At 35.6% G+C, this 17588-nt stretch overlaps 1 protein-coding gene across 1 annotated transcript in view; it reads left to right on the plus strand.

The window, feature by feature from the left end:
* UBAP2 (ubiquitin associated protein 2) overlaps window positions 1-17588 on the plus strand; it is a 126945-nt gene that overhangs the window by 51181 nt on the left and 58176 nt on the right. The window contains 2 exon segments of the mRNA XM_036739113.1: window positions 8456-8510; window positions 8909-9012. Coding sequence (XP_036595008.1) covers window positions 8456-8510; window positions 8909-9012 — 159 coding nt within the window.

Raw genomic sequence — 17588 nt, forward strand, 5'->3', positions numbered from 1 at the left:
GGGGGGAGGTGGGGAGGGAGGTTAAGTATTAAGAGGGCAAGGTAGATAGAAGTAAAATAGAAGAGTCAGGAGGGATAGGGAATAAATAGATACGCATAAACATAAAATAAAGATGAGGAGTAGAATTTATTGGGGGGGGGAAGCAGGGGTAGTGATCATGATCTCAGACCAAGTTAAAGCTAAAAGAGAAAAATGTGGAAGTGACACTGTAAGTCAGCTGTATTAATCAACATTGTTTTAGACTACTTAAAATAACTAGATAGTATAAATATGAAATGTTGCTGTGGTGTAGGAAATGACAAGTTGGTGGACTTAGAAAAAATATGAAAAGACTTGGACTGATGAAGGAAAAGGTTATCCACCCATAGACAAACAGAGGGCAAATAAGTATAGTACAGTCTTACATAGATGTATATGACTATATATGAGTATGATTATAGATAGCTAAGTGTATATGTAAGTGTGTCTGTGTCTGCCTGAACTTAATTGTTGCCTTCTTGAGGGAAGGGTGGGAGGAGGAAGGGGAAAAAACCAAAATAAAAGGTACACGGCAGAGAACAAAAGAAAACTTTCAAGAAAGCAAAGATAGATAGCTCTGAACACAATGCGTAGTATTATATAGGCTTTCTTGAAATGGAAATTTATTGTACATTTTGAATCCTCTTATGTTCTGCTGTGCACATGGCAATGCTTTTTTTTTCTTATTCTGTATTTCAGTTTTAATATTTGTTTCTTTTTCTTTTCTTATTGTATTTAAGTTTTAGTGTACAAGTTTAAATTTTTTTTTTAAATTGAAAAAAACTCATGGATCCCCTGAAATCTTTGTAACTTGTGGTTAGGATCCCCTGTAGTAGATATTGTTACAGCCTAGAACTCCTGTGGTAGGAATTTCACAACGATACCTTTGTCATGGGACCTTCAGAATTCACTAATTGCACTACATAGGATTTTTTTTCCCTAGCAGTGAAAACTCATTAAGAGTGTTGTATTAGGAAGATTTTTATTTCACCGTATTTTCACTTTAAGTGCTTAATTCTGTAATTTTAGGAGTGAGGCAGTTATTGGAAATCATCTAATTCAATTTCACTTTAAAGTTGAACAAGGCATTGTTAGCCTTGCATCAAACTCCCAACCAAAAACAAATTGACCCAGTGGTGATACTAGTCAATTTTTTTTTTAAATTTAATTTTTTACAGTTAAATGTTTCTTTTCTTTTCCTCCCACTTCTGCCCTTACCCTCATTGGAAAAAAAAGAACAAGATGCTTGTGACTAATATGCATAGTTAATCATAACCAATACCACATTTGCTCTTTCCAAAAGGATATGTCTCATTCTTTACCTTAAATGTGCATTCTCTTTTAGGAGATTGGTTAAAAGTTTCTATCCATTTGTCTCCTTGAAATGTAATTGGTTACTACAATGATCAGTCTTTGAAAGTTGTCTTTACAGTGTTTTTACTATACAAGTTTTTACTATACAAGTTCTTCTTGTTCTGTTCACTTCACTCTTTGTCATTTCCTTCAAATTGCCCTGTTTCTCAAACACCATCACTTTGATAATTTCTTTAAAAATAATAATGCTCCATTACATTCATAAACCATAATATCTTCAACCAGATTCTTTTCCACTATAAAAGGAAGATCATAAATACTTTTGTACATTTAGAACCCTTTGTTCTTCTTTCCTTTCTTTAGGGTTTAGGTCTGGTAGTGATACATAACCTAGTAACCTAGGTTCAAAGTATATATAAGCAGTTTAATGACCTTAGGCATAGGTTCAAATTGCATTGAAGATTGGCTAGACTACTTCATAGCTCCTCCAAAAATGGGTCAATAAAGTGTTTGCTTCCAGCCTTCTCCCACCTTTGTCGTTTTTCTTTCTTGTAGTTTTTGCCCATCTGATGGATGTGAATTGCAACATCAGACTTCCTTTAATTTGAATTTCTCATTATGAATGAGGAATTCCAAAATAGTATGTAGAAGATAATATCTTTTGTATGATATAAACATAATGAGAGAATATTGAAAATATGTAGTATCCATTATATAGAGCAGATATTTTCCTCAGGAATTTTTTCTCTGAGTATTTTGATTTAAGGAAAAAAGGTGCCTTTTAAAAATAGATTGTTGATAATATATTTTGTATATCACCTGTTCCTGTAGCCATTCTGTAAGCCCCTTATAGAAAACAGTGCCTTATAATAAAGCATTTAAGGGAATGGGAGAAGGAGTTCAGCATAACTAATCAATATATCAAAAACTCTGACATTATATACAGCATCCTATATCTGTGGACCCCTACTTCTGCAAAGGAGCATGAGCATGAGGAGAAGGATGTTTTCTCATTGTCCTTTTTGACCCTAGCTGAGTCATTACAATTTTTCAACATTCAGTTTTTTAAAATAATTATTTATTATGGATACCTTTTGTTTTTATATTGCCCTAATTTTTACATTCCATTCTCCTCCTTTCATCTCTATACCATCCCTTATAATCAGCATTGATTTTGCTTGTTTTGTTGTTTAGTTTTTCCATTTATGTTGTTACAACCATTATGTATGTTGTTTTCCTGATTCTGCTTACTTTATTTCATATAGGTTCATGTAACATGTCCTGTATTTCTCTGTATTCATTTTGTTGTTTTACTATTGACCAGGGAAATCCTGTTACATTTGACTATATCACAGTTTATTTAGCAATTCCCTGATCAAGGGGCATCTTCTTTATTTATATATCCTTACTACCATAAAATATGTTGTGATAAATATAAAATAGGACCTTAAATATAGGATATTTAAAATGTACTTTCATATATTTGTATAGAGTCTCATAGTTTCATCATAAGAAAATCAAAATCATTCGCTACGAATCCCCTCCTTCTCATCTCAAAACCCCTTCATGTTATCATCCCCCTATGTCTTCTTTTACTCCAGTCTCATGCTCAAGAGGTCACCGTTCTGACGTCTCTTCTTTTTTGGGTCATCCGTATTTTATTCCTTCTCTTTGCCAACTACCTTTTGGACATATTCAGACTGAAGGTCTCATCAGCGTTTTAAACTCAACATGTCCAAAACCGAACCCATTAGCTCTACTTCCACTCTGTCCCCAAATCCCTTTCCAGACTTTGTTGTTACTTTTCAAGTTGCCAACATCCTTCCAGCTACCCAGTTTTGCAGCCTTATTTTCGTATTCCACTACTCACTCCACACATCCAAGAATTTGCCAAATAACATAATTTTTTTATCCCCAAATATCTCTATAATCCATACATTTCTCTTCACTCTCGTAGCCATTACCCTGTTTCAGGCCCTCAACTCCGTAGCTGAACACTTGTAATTGTTGTGCTTCCCTGTTGCTAAACCTACCTCCATTTCCCATCTCTGTACGTTACCTTGACTCCCTTATGTCTATAAGATTCTTCCTCCTCATCTGCCTCTTGGAATTCCTCTATTTCCTTCAAATTTCAACTCAAAGCATTTTCTGATTCTACCACTGGATAGCACCCTCCCTCCAAAAACTAGCTTGAATTTTGTATCTTGTGCATGTATTTCTATTTCTATATGTACATGCTATCTTACCTTTTAAGAGTGTAACATCATTGAGCCTAGGAACCGTTTCATATTTGTTTTTATTTCCCCATCTCTTATTCTAGTGACTGGTACTGTGGGAAATTAAATGTGTGTTGATTGATTCAAGTGGCTTGATATTTAAGGGAATTTAATGCTGAGTCCTTTAGTAAAATGAATCATCATTTCCTGATTTGTGTGTTTGTCTTTCTTTTTACATATTATGAAAGTGAGAAATATTCCTCACAAAGATCACTGTGGGCTGGGAACCAAGAAACTGTCTTGGTAGTCATCCTGATGACATCTGATTGCTTCTGAGACCCATTGCAATCCTGAGATGATAGAATTCTTTGACCTTTTCTGGTGTTCTCTTTTCCTTTATAAATAATTTGTGAAATGCATTTCCAAGCAGTGTACATTATTTAAGTGTTCTTGTACATATTGTATTGATCTAATATTGTAACTGTATATTTTTAAGAACTGTATGTATAGCTGAATCTACCCTTCTATTGTGATATTGCAAACACTACAGTGAATTCGTTCTAAATTTCTCTTTTCCCTTTGTCCTTTTCACAATATATTCTCTTTCAAAAGGTGCGAAAATATGTTTCTTGGGTGGCATGATTTTTAAAAAATATAACCCATTTTGAAAAGAATACTGGTGTCTTGGTAGGCTGGTAATAGATTACCCATGTTTCTTACTGAATTACTTACCTACTGGTACATTCATTCTCAATTATGAGAAGATCCTAAGGAATTACAAAGGAGAGATTTTAAAATGTCATAATTTATAAATCAGTAATTTAGAATTCTTTGTAGCACATGTTTTGCATTAAAAAGTAAGATCATACACTTAGTACTGGAAAAGGGTGTTAGAACTAGTCCAACCACCTCATTTTAGAGATGAGAGACTCAGGCGCATAGAAGTTAAATGATTTGCCCAAAGTCACATAGCCATAGTAAGTAGCCTAGCCACTTTCAACTCACATCTAGATCTAATTTCTTAACTGACAGTCACTGAGATTTTGTTCATGTCCCCTTTCCACCGTATCTCTTCAGAGATGTGGTGTTGCTATGTTCTCAAATCTGTTAGGCCTGAGCTTGGTCTTTATAGACTCCAGCCTTCATTTTTAATAGTTTCTTATGAATTGCTTTCTGTCCCTTGGATTTCCCTCTGCTTCCTGCCAGAGAACACTCTCTCATAATGAGGAAATTTTTTTTTTGGTGCAAAGAAAGGAGGAATAGGAAAAAATTTAAGCAAAGCAGTTGATACATATAAAAAAATCTGACACCACACACACTTTTGGACTTTGTAGCTCTGCAGAAGAGTATAGAGAAATGTCTTCTCAGCTTGTCTTTGTTCTTTGTAATACAGCAGTGTTTCGGTATCAGTTATTTTCTGGTGGTAGTGCTTTCTATTTACATTGCTGCTATCATTGCATAGATTTTTTCCTGGCTCTGCCTATTTCCATTTTCATCATCTCATGTAAGTCTTTCCATGTAGCATTTACTTTCATTTGTTTTGTTGCTGTTCTTGCATTTACATTGTTTGATTCATTTTGTATATTGTTTTCCTGATTTTGCTTATGTCACTTCATTAGTTCATGGAAGTCTTTTATGGTTTTCTGTATTCATCACCTTTTTTCCTACAGCACAGTAACATTCTGTTATATTCAAGTGCTAAAATTTATTTAGCCATTCTCTAGCTGATGGGTAACTCCTTTGTTTTTTTCCTACAAAAAATGCTACTATAAATATTTTGTAGCATATGTGATCTTTCATTTTGTGATTGATTTTGTTGGGTTGTACACTTAGTGAAATTTCTGGGTGAGAGGATATATAGGCACTTTTTATGACATTAATTTTATTCTTTTCTTTTGAAAGAATTGTCGACACACTTTACTCCATGGACCATTCGTCTGATTTCCATTCGATTCAGTGCTATTAAAATAATTAATGGATGTGGTAGTTGTTACTATCAGTAATCTAGTTGACTATATTTTTTAAGATATAAATTCCTTTTAAAAAGAGGTCTTTGCTAAATAAACAAATCAAGAAATTTAATACTTGCTCTCCACTCTTGTTGCTCAAGAGGCTGACCTTGAGTAAAACTACCTTTTTGGTATTGTGGAATTGTTGATGCTGTATATGTTGGCCGGTTTTGCTTTCCAAATGTAAATGAAAAAGTTAAATCCTACATTGTACTATGGGTCTTTTAGAATTAGAAGAGACCTTGGTTGGGGCGGGGCGGGGCATCTAGTATAATTTAGGAAAGCAACAATCATGAACATCCTTGAAATTTTCATGTGATGGGGAACCCACTACCTCTTGAGGCACAGTCTCTTCTACTTTTGGACAGCTCTAATTGTTAGGAAGGTTTTCCTCATAAATTTGCCTCTTTGAATTTTCTCATTGTTTCTGGTTTTGTACTTTGGCACCAAATGGAACAAATATAACTATTTTCACAAGTGACAGTCCTTCAGTACTTGAGGACAACTAGTACTGCAGGCCAGACGTTCCTAGTTTTCAGTCATTCTTGATGTGATATTGATGTAAGGCCTTTGACCATCCTAGGTTGCTTCTCTTTGGAAGCTTTATAGCTTTTTCTTTCCTAAACTCTGGCTTCCAAAATCGATTATAATACTGTAGCTGTCTTTTGACCAGGTCATAGTACAAAGGAACTATCTTATTTTTGGAAGTCATGATAATCTTAGGCTTCTCAGGTAGGTAGGTATTGGTGCAGATAGAGCAATGGAATTACAGTTAGGAAGGCCAGAGTTAGCCTCATCTCTTAAGATACTGCTGACTAGCTGTGACTCCAGACAAGTCACATAATCTCTCTCAGTCTCAGTTTCCTTATCCATAAACTGAGGATGAAATCCTACATCACAGGAGCATTGAGAGGATCAGATGACAATTATAGCTTTGTAGCCTTGTTTGAGATATGATACTGCTGGACCCTCTTCTTTCCCATTTTTTTCTTTGATTCCCTTGATATTCTTGACCTTTTATTCCTTCTGATTATATATCTTGTTAAAATTTATGTTGACCAATGTATTCCTTATGTATCCCATTTGTTTCTGTCTTCTCTACCTCCCTCTTTTTCTCTCTCTGATGGATTTGTGACTGTGAAAAATGTTCCATCAAAAGCAAAATATCTTGACAATATTTGTCCTCCAACAAATTTTTTCCCATGCATGTCAGTTACATAGGATATAACAGGGAGCTTTGTTCAACCTTTTGATTATTAATATCAGATGAAGTATAAAACAGGTGTAGCTTGCTACTCTTAAGGAGGCCTTTTAGTGAAGAGTACAAATGCAAGAGGCACTTTGTCAGTGATGAAATCCTTTAGATCAGAGGTGTCAACTGAAGGCAGTTGAACTAGATTAAAATATAATTGGGAGATGTTTAACACAATACATTAAAGAATGTTAATTTGTGGATATCTAATCAATCTAGAGCCATCTGGGATTTATTTATTTGTTTGTTTGTTTTGGGGGTTTTGGGAGGGCAATTGGGGTTAAGTGATTTGCCCAAGGTCACACAGCTATTACGTGTGTCAAGTGTCTGAGGTCGGATTTGAACTCAGATCCTCCTGACTCGAGGGCCAGTGCTCTACTCACTGCACCACCTAACTGCCCCCATGGGATTTATTTCGATTTGAGTTTTGTCTCACTGTTCTAGATACTCTTTTTCTTATAACATGTACTGATTGCATTAAATCCCGAGGCAATACTTGACTTAAAAACATCTAGTTTTAGAACATCCCTTTCATATAAAATGACCTTACCCTCTCAACACACTAATAATGTTGCTGCAAAACCTCTGCTGCTACTGACCTCCTGTGGAACTTGTTTTCTCTCTAACCAGAGTTTCCATCTTTTCTCTTATCCTCCCTCCTTGTGATTGTTTGATGATAGTTATTGGATGATAAAGGAAACATGATTTTCCTAATTCATTCATTGCTGAGGACCTCTCTCCCCCACCCCTCACCCCCATTTCATATGTGCGGTCTTCCTGCCAATAGTTTGGAGCTAGAGAAAATACTACTTCTGTGTCTCCTAGGAAAGGATTTTGTGATGGTGGTATTTTGGGAAGGGGACATAGATGATAGGTCCTGTGTTTGTGCTGGGGCTTTAGCTGAAAAGATGGAAAAACTCATGTTAGAAAGTGAACATTTTGTCACTGAAACCTTGTTGTAAATTGTTGGATTTTATGCATTTTTTAAGAAGGTACCATTATGTATTATTAGGTCCTTACAGGCTACACTAGAGATCCAGTCATTATTTTAAGACATTTTCCTATAGGAAAATGTTTGGTTTTCTAGACAAAAATCAACTTTTGGAGCTTACTCTGTGTAGTTTATGTATTAATTGCATAGTATCATGACAAAGGGAGAAACAAAGTGGGAAAGAGGGGTCTGCTGTTATTTAATTGCTTAAGTCCTTGTCCTCCCCAGATAATTCTTTGGCCTTTCTATTACTTTTCCTTGTCGGTAAGTTTATTCTTATCTCTTAGAAATCAGTCCTAACAGTTTAGTGCCACATTGATGGTGCTTTATTATGAGCTGGTGTAGCTGGGTATTAATTCAGCCCAGCAAACCTCTGCCCTGTTTTCTGAAGCCAACCTCCCCGCAGTTGACCTCACTGATTGGCCCAACAATTGAGCTGAATAATTTGTTCAATGATTTAACTCTTTAATGGAGCTAGACTCCTTTGCTTCATCACTGTCACCATGTGCTTAGTTATTGGGCTTTCTGCTATAGATAAAGAATAGAATATTTTTGGAGACAGTAGGAGATATTGACAGTTAAGGAAATTATTGGAAAGGGAATTAAAATACTGTCTGCCGCCGTATAAGATATTCTCTTTTGCTTCCTTTCATAGGATTTGGACGAGGGAGAGGGAGAGGGGCAGGGCGTTTCTCATCCCAAGGTATGGGGTAAGTATCAGTTTTCCAGTCTGACTTGTTTCCCTTCTTATTTCCTTTACCCATCTTGCTTTTGCTGGTTCATTTCTGCCACAGGTGCTTTCTATAATTGTAATATTCAGCTTATGTTTCATTCCCATGAAATGATTTGATAAGGGGAATAGAACAAATACAGCAGTTTCGTAAGGCAGTTTAAAGATGTCTAGTTAAATTTAGTGAGTGTAATTGTGTATTAACAAAAAGCAATGTTACAAAACTGAATAAATGTGGTTTGTTTTTTTTTGTGAGGGCTACTATGAGAAGTAAAAGGAAATGGGGACTTTTCCTATAGCAAAGCAGCAATACTTTAACATTTTAGAATTTTGATGTTGGAATTTTAACTTTACTTTGCAATTATTTTCAAATCCTAGGACATTTAACCCTGCAGACTACACAGATTCTTCAGCCACTGATGGCTTTGGGACAAAACCAGAAGTTTGGGAAGCCGGCCAGAATGATACAGATGATGGACCTGGTAGGATTCTCTTAAAAGAACTAAGCTGTAATAAAATGCTGCAGTCAGAGGCATTTTGAAATTACTTGAGATGGATTATTTTTACAGTAATAGAAATCAGTTTTCATATATGATCATGAAACTAAAGAAACCAGACAGATAATTGGCAGTGGTTTTTGAAATTAGAAACAAAATGCAAACAACTTAGAACTTAATTTTGTCTATAGTCATGAAAAATGGACTAGTTTAAGATATAATGATTTTTCCCAATTTTGCCCCCAAAAAGTTCCTGATAATTTTCAAGTGGTCTGTAGCCTATAATGTATTTCTTTTTACTTGGAACTAAATTACTCTTTATCAAAAAGCAGATGAGAATCTTACAGGGTACAATTTTGCCCGTATATCCTTAGGAGATATTAAACAAGCTGTGAATTGTAGGGTTTTTTTCTAACAGTATTTATAATTGTATTGTCTTCTTAGGAATACATGGATATAAGGTTGAAAATAGAGATGTTAGTAATTAAGTGGGTTTTTTTTTTTAAGTAATAGACACTCAACAAAAACTCAGATTTACCAAATTCTTTACAGTTGGGAATTATTTTTCTCCCAGCGTCCCTGATTGGTAGATAACAAAAATGTAATTTTCTAGAATTAAGGTGATGAAATTAAAGGTCAGGGAATTTAAGTGCTTAAGTACTTGATACATTGTATATAACATAAATTTTGTAAGTAATGTAATGCAGAGATTTCATATCATTTCCAGTCAATCCACAGAACCAGCATAGAGTAGACATAATCTTGCTCAAGACCTGCCAAGCAAAAATTATTTTGGACTTAAAGGTAGAAAACCAAAATTTAGCATTTAATTTTATTTTCACAAATTGTTCTCATAAAAAGTTTGGGCCATACTTAATTTATCAAGGTCAGAAAAAAATTCTAGGATACAAATCTGTTAACTCTAGATTATATAACCATTTGATAAAAAAGAATTAACATGTTAGCAGAATTAACTTAAAATGAAAAGAATGATTTATCTTTATGATAGTTAAAAATCTGTATAAGATCAAGTTGATTATTTTAATTTTCCTTGTATTATAATTATTTTACATGTTTTGGGGGATTTTTTCACCCCAAATTTTTTCCATGTGCTTCATTGAATTTGTAACAGCATTGAGCCCCAAGTGTGGTTAAGTGCTTGTTTCCTAAAATCCCCAAGTTAGTGGATATTAGAAATATATGCATTCTTTGGAGAGGAAAGCCAAAGTGAATCATAGTGATTTAATCTCCTGTTCACTGAGAAATCTATTACAATACTCCATAAATAAAATTCTTTTTTCAAATGAATTCTTTAAATTAGGATTCAAACACCTTTTATAAGTTATGCCTAATGGTATTTATTTCTATTAGATTAAAACTGATTTTAAAAAATATTTAGGAACCAAATGAAAATAACAATAAACAACATTTTTGGTGGAAAATAAAAATGAGCAAGAATGCCAGCATTATTTTTTACATTTTTAAAAAAAATCTATAATGTCTGGCTCAATAGAAAACTGCCAGATTCTCATCTCCTTCTGCATTTTATCTGTTGTGATAAATTGTTTGAAGTATATGAAGAAGATTCATAATATCTTAATATTATTATGAAAATAGTTTTGACCTTGCTGACCCCTTAAAAAGGATCTGGGGACCTCTAGGAGTCTACCCACTACACTTTGAGAAATGCTGTTTGATGTGATCATGGAGAAAAGTGGGGAGGCAATGCTTTCTTAAAAAGTCTTTATTGTTGTTCTGAATTTGTGGCCTTGGGCAGTCTTTTAGGCCTCTTTTTCCTCCCTATTTAATTTGAGATGTTACCCAATTTTTATTAAGAGATATTAGGATAAATCAAAAAATTTTAAAGGGGCATAAGTTTACATAGAGGCATAGATTTTTAGCTAGAAGGTACTGCACAGGTTGTTTAATATAGCTCGTTAATTTTGCAGGTGTGGAAACAAAAACCCAAAGTGACTCATACAGAGTAGCTTACTCTCTGAGGATTGCATATACCACCTCTTCAGTATTCTATGATTTGGACTTAAGGGCAGCTAGGCAGTGTTTTATTAGCCTTATCTCAGCTTGCAAGACGTTCTCTTCTTCAGTGCCATCTTTGTTCTTTGTGGAACATTTAAATAATAATTTAAAAATTAAGATAGACTGAGGCACAGAGTTTGGAGCATGATTAGTTAATTAGTAAAGGATGAATTTGCCAATAGGATTTCAGCCTCCCCAGAAAAACTAAGACCCTGAGGTTGAGGGATAGGTACCTTTTTTTTTAATAGATTTTAGGGAAGTGCAAAATAAGGAACAGGATGTCGTAGACAGAGAACAGGTTATGATTGGTTGGAAATTGAGAATGAGGGGCTAATAACAACCCTCTCTTTCCCTTCTGTGACTAAGAAATGTTCATTGTTTGAATCCACCTGCAAGGTTAGAGATAGTGGACCAGAATTCTTTGGATAATAAACCAGACATCCTTCAAGGATAACATATCTTTCACACAAAAATAGAACAGTTAATTAACAAGAGAACCATATTTCTAAAGTTAACTCATTACAGGACAGTTGAATTTCTGACATCATGACTTAGACAGTTACTGGACAAAATAAATTTTAAAACAATTTAAAAAGAAAGAATTAATTTGATTATTTCATTTGTAATTCTGCAACATTCCCTTTTTCAGTAGTTTTTTGGCTATTACCCTTTACATTGGTTATAGTCCTTATATATGCTGTTTTATTTGCATCTTCTCTTTTTTCATCATGTTTATTGTTTTTTATAGCACAATGGTATTTCATTACATTTATATGACAAAGCTTTTTTTTTTTACTCATTCATTTTCTTTTTCTTTTAAAAATTCTGACCTTGACAGACATTCCAGAAAATTTCCAAATACAAAGCAGAATAGAAAAAAGAGGATATGTGAATCCAGGAAATCTCTATTACACACAGCATGCTTTTTAAGTTTGTAATAAATTCACGATATTACTTTAAAACCTTTCCTCCTTATTGATTGCTTTGTGAACTTGTCTCTGAAGTGTATTTTTTAAGTGTTTTGCTAACCCTCTTTATTTTTATAGGGATTTTGGTAGGATAGGGCAGGAGGGAGAGAGTGCAGCACTAGCACTAGCTCCCATCGCTTCTGAAATTAAAACTCAGTCCTTTTAACAAATAAGCATTAAGGGGCAGCTAGGTGGCACAGTGAGTAGAGTACCGGCTCTGGAGTCAGGAGGACCTGAGTTCAAATCTGGCCTCAGACGCTTGATACATGTACTAGCTGTGTGACCTTGGGCAAGTCACTTAACCCCAATTGCCCTGTCATCATCTTCATCCCCCCCTCAAAAAAAAAACCCAAAAAACAAATAAGCATTAGTGAAGAAAACAATGGAAGTGCTTGTTTCAGCTAGGTGGCGCAAGTGGTTCGAGTGCCAGGCCATGAAGGAAGACCCATCTTCCTGGATTCAAATCTGGCCTCAGATTCTTACTAGCTGTGTCACTCTAGGCAAGTCACTTAACCCTGTTTGTCCCTGTTTCCTTGTCTGTGAACTGAAGAAGGAAATGGCAAACCACTTCAGGCTCTACCAAGAAAACTCCTAATGGGGTCATGAAGAATTGGAGACAGCTAAAATGACTTAACAACTACAAAGAGCAAAACAAATCATACATTTGCCTTGTCTAAATATATCTCTCATTCTGCATTATCTGGAGAGACTGTGCTTCATCTGAGATCTTCTAGAGTCATGGTTGATCGTTACATTGATCAAAGATCCTTAAATCTTTTAGAAGGTATTTTTCTATACAGTGTTCTTGTTACTGTATAAATGATTCTCCAAGTTCACTTCAATTCACCCAAATGAATTCATACAATTCTCACTGGGTTTCTGTGAATCCATCGCTTTGGTCATTACTTAAGATGCAATACCATGCCATTATATTCATATACCACAATTTGTTCAGCCCAACTATTGAATACTCCCTTTTGGTATGCTGTTAACACATTTGTATTATTGGGTCCTTTTACTCTTTCTTTCATCTTTTTAGTGTACAGTCCTAGTAATAGTATCACTGAATCATCTGCATAGTTCCAGTTGCTTTTGAGAATGTCATGACCATTTCACAATTCTTCCTGCAGTGTTTATTTTCCTGTAGCTCATCCAAATTTTTTAATTTTGTTTTTTGTTGTATATTTGTCATTCTGATTGTTGTAAGGTGAATAGGCAAGTTATTTTAATTTACATTTCTCTTGTTACAAGTGTTTTGGAGCGTTTTTATGTGTTTTGTTAGCTTGAATTTCTTCAGGAACCATCTTTATGTCCTTTGATCATTATAAAATAGATGTCATACTTTTGCTTCAATGCAATCTTAAACATCTCAGACTTGAGATCTTTGTCAGAGAAATTTACCAAGATTTTTACACTGTTTCATTTCTAATTTTAACTGCATGTATTTTGCTTGTGCAAAACTTTTTCAATCTTATGTAATCAAAATTGTGTCGTATCGGGGGGCGGAGCCAAGATGGCGGCTGGTAAGCAGGGACTAGAGTGAGCTCCGTACTGAGTCCCTCCAAAAACCTATAAAAAATGGCTCTGAACCAATCCTAGAATGGCAGAACCCACAAAACAGCAGAGGGAAGCAGGGCTCCAGCCCAGGACAGCCTGGATGGTCTGTGGGTGAGGTCTATCCCACACGGAGCTGGGAGCTGGGAACGGTGTGGAACAGAGCCCAGCCTGCGCGGCGTGGAACAACCAAACTTGGAGTCAGGCAGATGGGGCCCCTAGCGCCCTGAATCAGTGAGCTGTGGCAGTTACCAGACCCCTCGACCCACAAACACCGCGGAGAAGGTTAGTGGGAAAAGCTGGGGGAGTGGAGGGAGTGGAAGGAGTTCCCGGTTCAGCTTCCTGCCCCAGGGGCAGCGGAGGTGGGGCAGCTACAGTTGTTGTTACTTCTGGCTCCAGGCCCACCTGGTGGGAGGAATTAAGTGGCAGATCAGAGCAGGAGTGCACAGCCTGCTGGAGATCTAAGCCCAGTCCGGGTTGGGGGTTGGGGAAGGAGCAGTGCTGGTGTGGCAGAGCTGGCACCTCCCCCCCAAACGTGGAACATAGAACTCTGTAGTCTACAAGCAGTCATACCCCACTGAAAAACTCAAGGGTCAAATTAGTTGGTTGGGAATATGGCCAGGCAGTGAAAGCACACCCAGATTCAGTCTCAGACTTTGGATTCTTTCTTTGGTGACAAAGAAGACCAAAACATACAGCCTAAAGAAGACAACAAAGTCATAGAGCCTACAACAAAAGCCTCCAAGAAAAACATGAACTGGCCCCAGGCCATAGAAGAACTCAAAAAGGATTTGGAAAAGCAAGTTAGAGAAGTAGAGGAAAAATTGGGAAGAGAAATGAGAAGGATGCGAGAAAACCATGAAAAACAAGTCAATGACTTGCTAAAAGAGACCCAAAAAAACACTGAAAAATACACTGAAGAAAACAACACCTTAAAAAACAGACTAACTCAAATGGCAAAAGAGCTCCAAAAAGCCAATGAGGAGAAGAATGCCTTGAAAGGCAGAATTAGCCAAATGGAAAAGGAGGTCCAAAAGACCACTGAAGAAAATACTACTTTAAAAATTAGATTGGAGCAAGTGGAAGCTAGTGACTTTATGAGAAATCAAGATATTATAAAACAGAACCAAAGGAATGAAAAAGTGGAAGAAAATGTGAAATATCTCATTGGAAAAACCACTGACCTGGAAAATAGATCCAGGAGAGATCATTTAAAAATTATTGGACTACCTGAAAGCCATGATGAAAAAAAGAGCCTAGATACCATCTTTCAAGAAATTATCAAGGAGAACTTCCCTGATATTCTAGAGCCACAGGGCAAAATAGAAATTGAAAGAATCCATTGATCGCCTCCTCAAATAGATCCCAAAAAGAAATCTCCTAGGAATATTGTCGCCAAATTCCAGAGCTCCCAGATCAAGGAGAAAATACAGCAAGCAGCCAGAAAGAAACAATTTGAGTATTGTGGAAACCCAATCAGAATAACCCAAGATCTGGCAGCTTCTACATTAAGAGATCGAAGGGCTTGGAATGCAATATTCCGGAGGTCAATGGAGCTAGGATTAAAACCTAGAATCACCTACCCAGCAAAACTGAGTATCATGTTCCAAGGCAAAATATGGATTTTCAATAAAATAGAGGACTTTCAAGCTTTCTGAGTGAAAAGACCAGAACTGAATAGAAAATTTGACTTTCAAACACAAGAATCAAGAGAAGCATGAAAAGGTAATCAAGAAACGGAAATTGCAAGGGACTTACTAAAGTTGAACTGTTTTGTTTACATTCCTACATGGAAAGATGATGTGTATGATTCATGAGACTTCAGTATTAGGGTAGTTGAAGGGAATATGCATTTATGCATGTTTATGTATATATATATAGGTGAATGTGTATGTATGTATATATCTGTGTATATGTATGTGTATGTATGTATATGTATATATATGTGTTTTTATATATATATACATATATATGTAAAAGAGAGAGAGCAGACACAGGGTGAGTTGAAGAGGAAGGGAAGATATCTAAAAGAAATAAAATGAAATTAAGGGATGAGAGAGCAACATACTGAGAGAGGGAGATAGGGAGAGATAGAATGGGGTGGATTATCTTGCATAAAGGTGGCAAGAGGAAGCAGTTCTGTGGGAGGAGGGGAGAGGGCAGGTGAGGGGGGAATGAGGAAACCTTGCTCTCATCGGATTTGGCCTGAGGAGGGAATACCATACATACTCAGTTGGGTGTCTTACCACACAGGAAAGAAGAGGGAGGAAGATAAAAAAAAAAATAAAAGGCGGGGGGATGATGGAGGGGAGGGCAGATGGGGGTGGAGGTAATCAAAATAAACACTTTGGAAGGGGGACAGGGTCAAGGGAGAAAATTCAATAAAGCGGGATGGGTTGGGAGGGAGCAAAATGTAGTTAGCCTTTCACAGCATGAGTATTGTGGAAGGGTTATACATAATGATACATGTGTGGCCTAGGTTGAATTGCTCGACTTCTTGGGGAGGGTGGGTGGGAAGGGAAGAGGGGAGAGAATTTGGAACTCAAAGTTTTAAAAACAGATGTTCAAAAACAAAAAAAAAAGTTTTTGCATGCAGCAAAAAATAAGATACACAGGCAATGGGGCGTAGAAATTTATCTTGCCCTACAAGAAAGGAAGGGAAAAGGGGATGAGAGGGGAGAGGGGTGATAGAGGGGAGGGCTGACTGGGGAACAGGGCAACCAGAATATATGCCATCTTGGAGTGGGGGGGGGGTGGAAATGGGGAGAAAATTTGTAATTCAAACTGTTGTGAAAATCAATGCTGAAAACCAAATATGTTAAATAAATAAATTTAAATTAAAAAAAATTGTGTCGTATCTTCTGTGGAGTGCTCTATCCTTTCTCTGGTCTTGAATTCTTCTATCCATCAGTATGAAAGTTATTTTCTTTCTTGCTCCTGTAATTTGTTTTTTAAGTGACCTTTTAATGTGACCCATTTGGAACTTATTGTGGTTTATGATGGTAAATTTTAGTCTAAACCTAATTTCTGCTAGGCTGTTTTCTAGTTTTCCCAGTTTTTGTCAACTAATGAACTCTTATGAAGTAGTTGTGGTCTTTTAAGTTTATTGAACACTTATTACTATGTTTGCTTTTGTATGTTATATACCTAATTTGTTTCACTAACAGACTTTTCAAATATCAAATTGTTATGATGATTACAGCTTTGTAGTAATAGCTTGAAATCTAGTACTGCTGGGCCACTTTCCTTTTCTCTTTTTTTCTGTATTTTTCCTTGAGATTTTTGACCTTTTGTTCTTGTGTATTTTGAATATGTTTTGGTGGTAGTTTGATTTATATGCCATTGAAAAAGTAAATTTAATTGGCATGACTCCATCCATAAAGCAATTTATACATTCTACAGTTAATTTGAAGAATTTGTTTTTCTCTATATTGCTCTAGAATTTTGTGGGTAATAATATAAAACCAAAATTTTGTGTAGTTTTATTTTATATCTTGCTACATGTGTTAGTATTTTCAAATTTCTTTTAAATCAACTTGTTGGTGTTCTTATCCTGTCTTTTCCAGAAAGTGTGCTTATTTTCTCAGTTTTTTTTTTCTTGTCTTATTGATAGAGCCATTATTTGTAACACTGTCAAATAGTAATAGTAGTAATGGACATCTTTGCTTTACTCTTTATTGCAAAGGGCTCTAATTTATCTCCATTACATAATAGTATTTTTGATCTTAAAGATAGCTGCTGTTTACCATATTAAAGAAAGATTCTGTGCTTTTTAGTGTTTTTAACAGAAATGAGAGTTGTATTTTTTTTAATGCCTTGACCATGTTGATATAGTCATGTGATTTTTATTGCTTTTGGTATCACTGGTTTATTTTGCTTAAAATTTTCCTAATATACCAACTTTTTGTTCTTTAAAAAAAATTCTCTCTCATCATATTCTAGAATCTTGATGATACTCAATCATCAACTACATGTTACATATACTACATTTTATTTCTTTGC

Source organism: Trichosurus vulpecula, chromosome 1 (assembly GCF_011100635.1).
Source record: "Trichosurus vulpecula isolate mTriVul1 chromosome 1, mTriVul1.pri, whole genome shotgun sequence".
NCBI lineage: Eukaryota > Metazoa > Chordata > Mammalia > Diprotodontia > Phalangeridae > Trichosurus > Trichosurus vulpecula.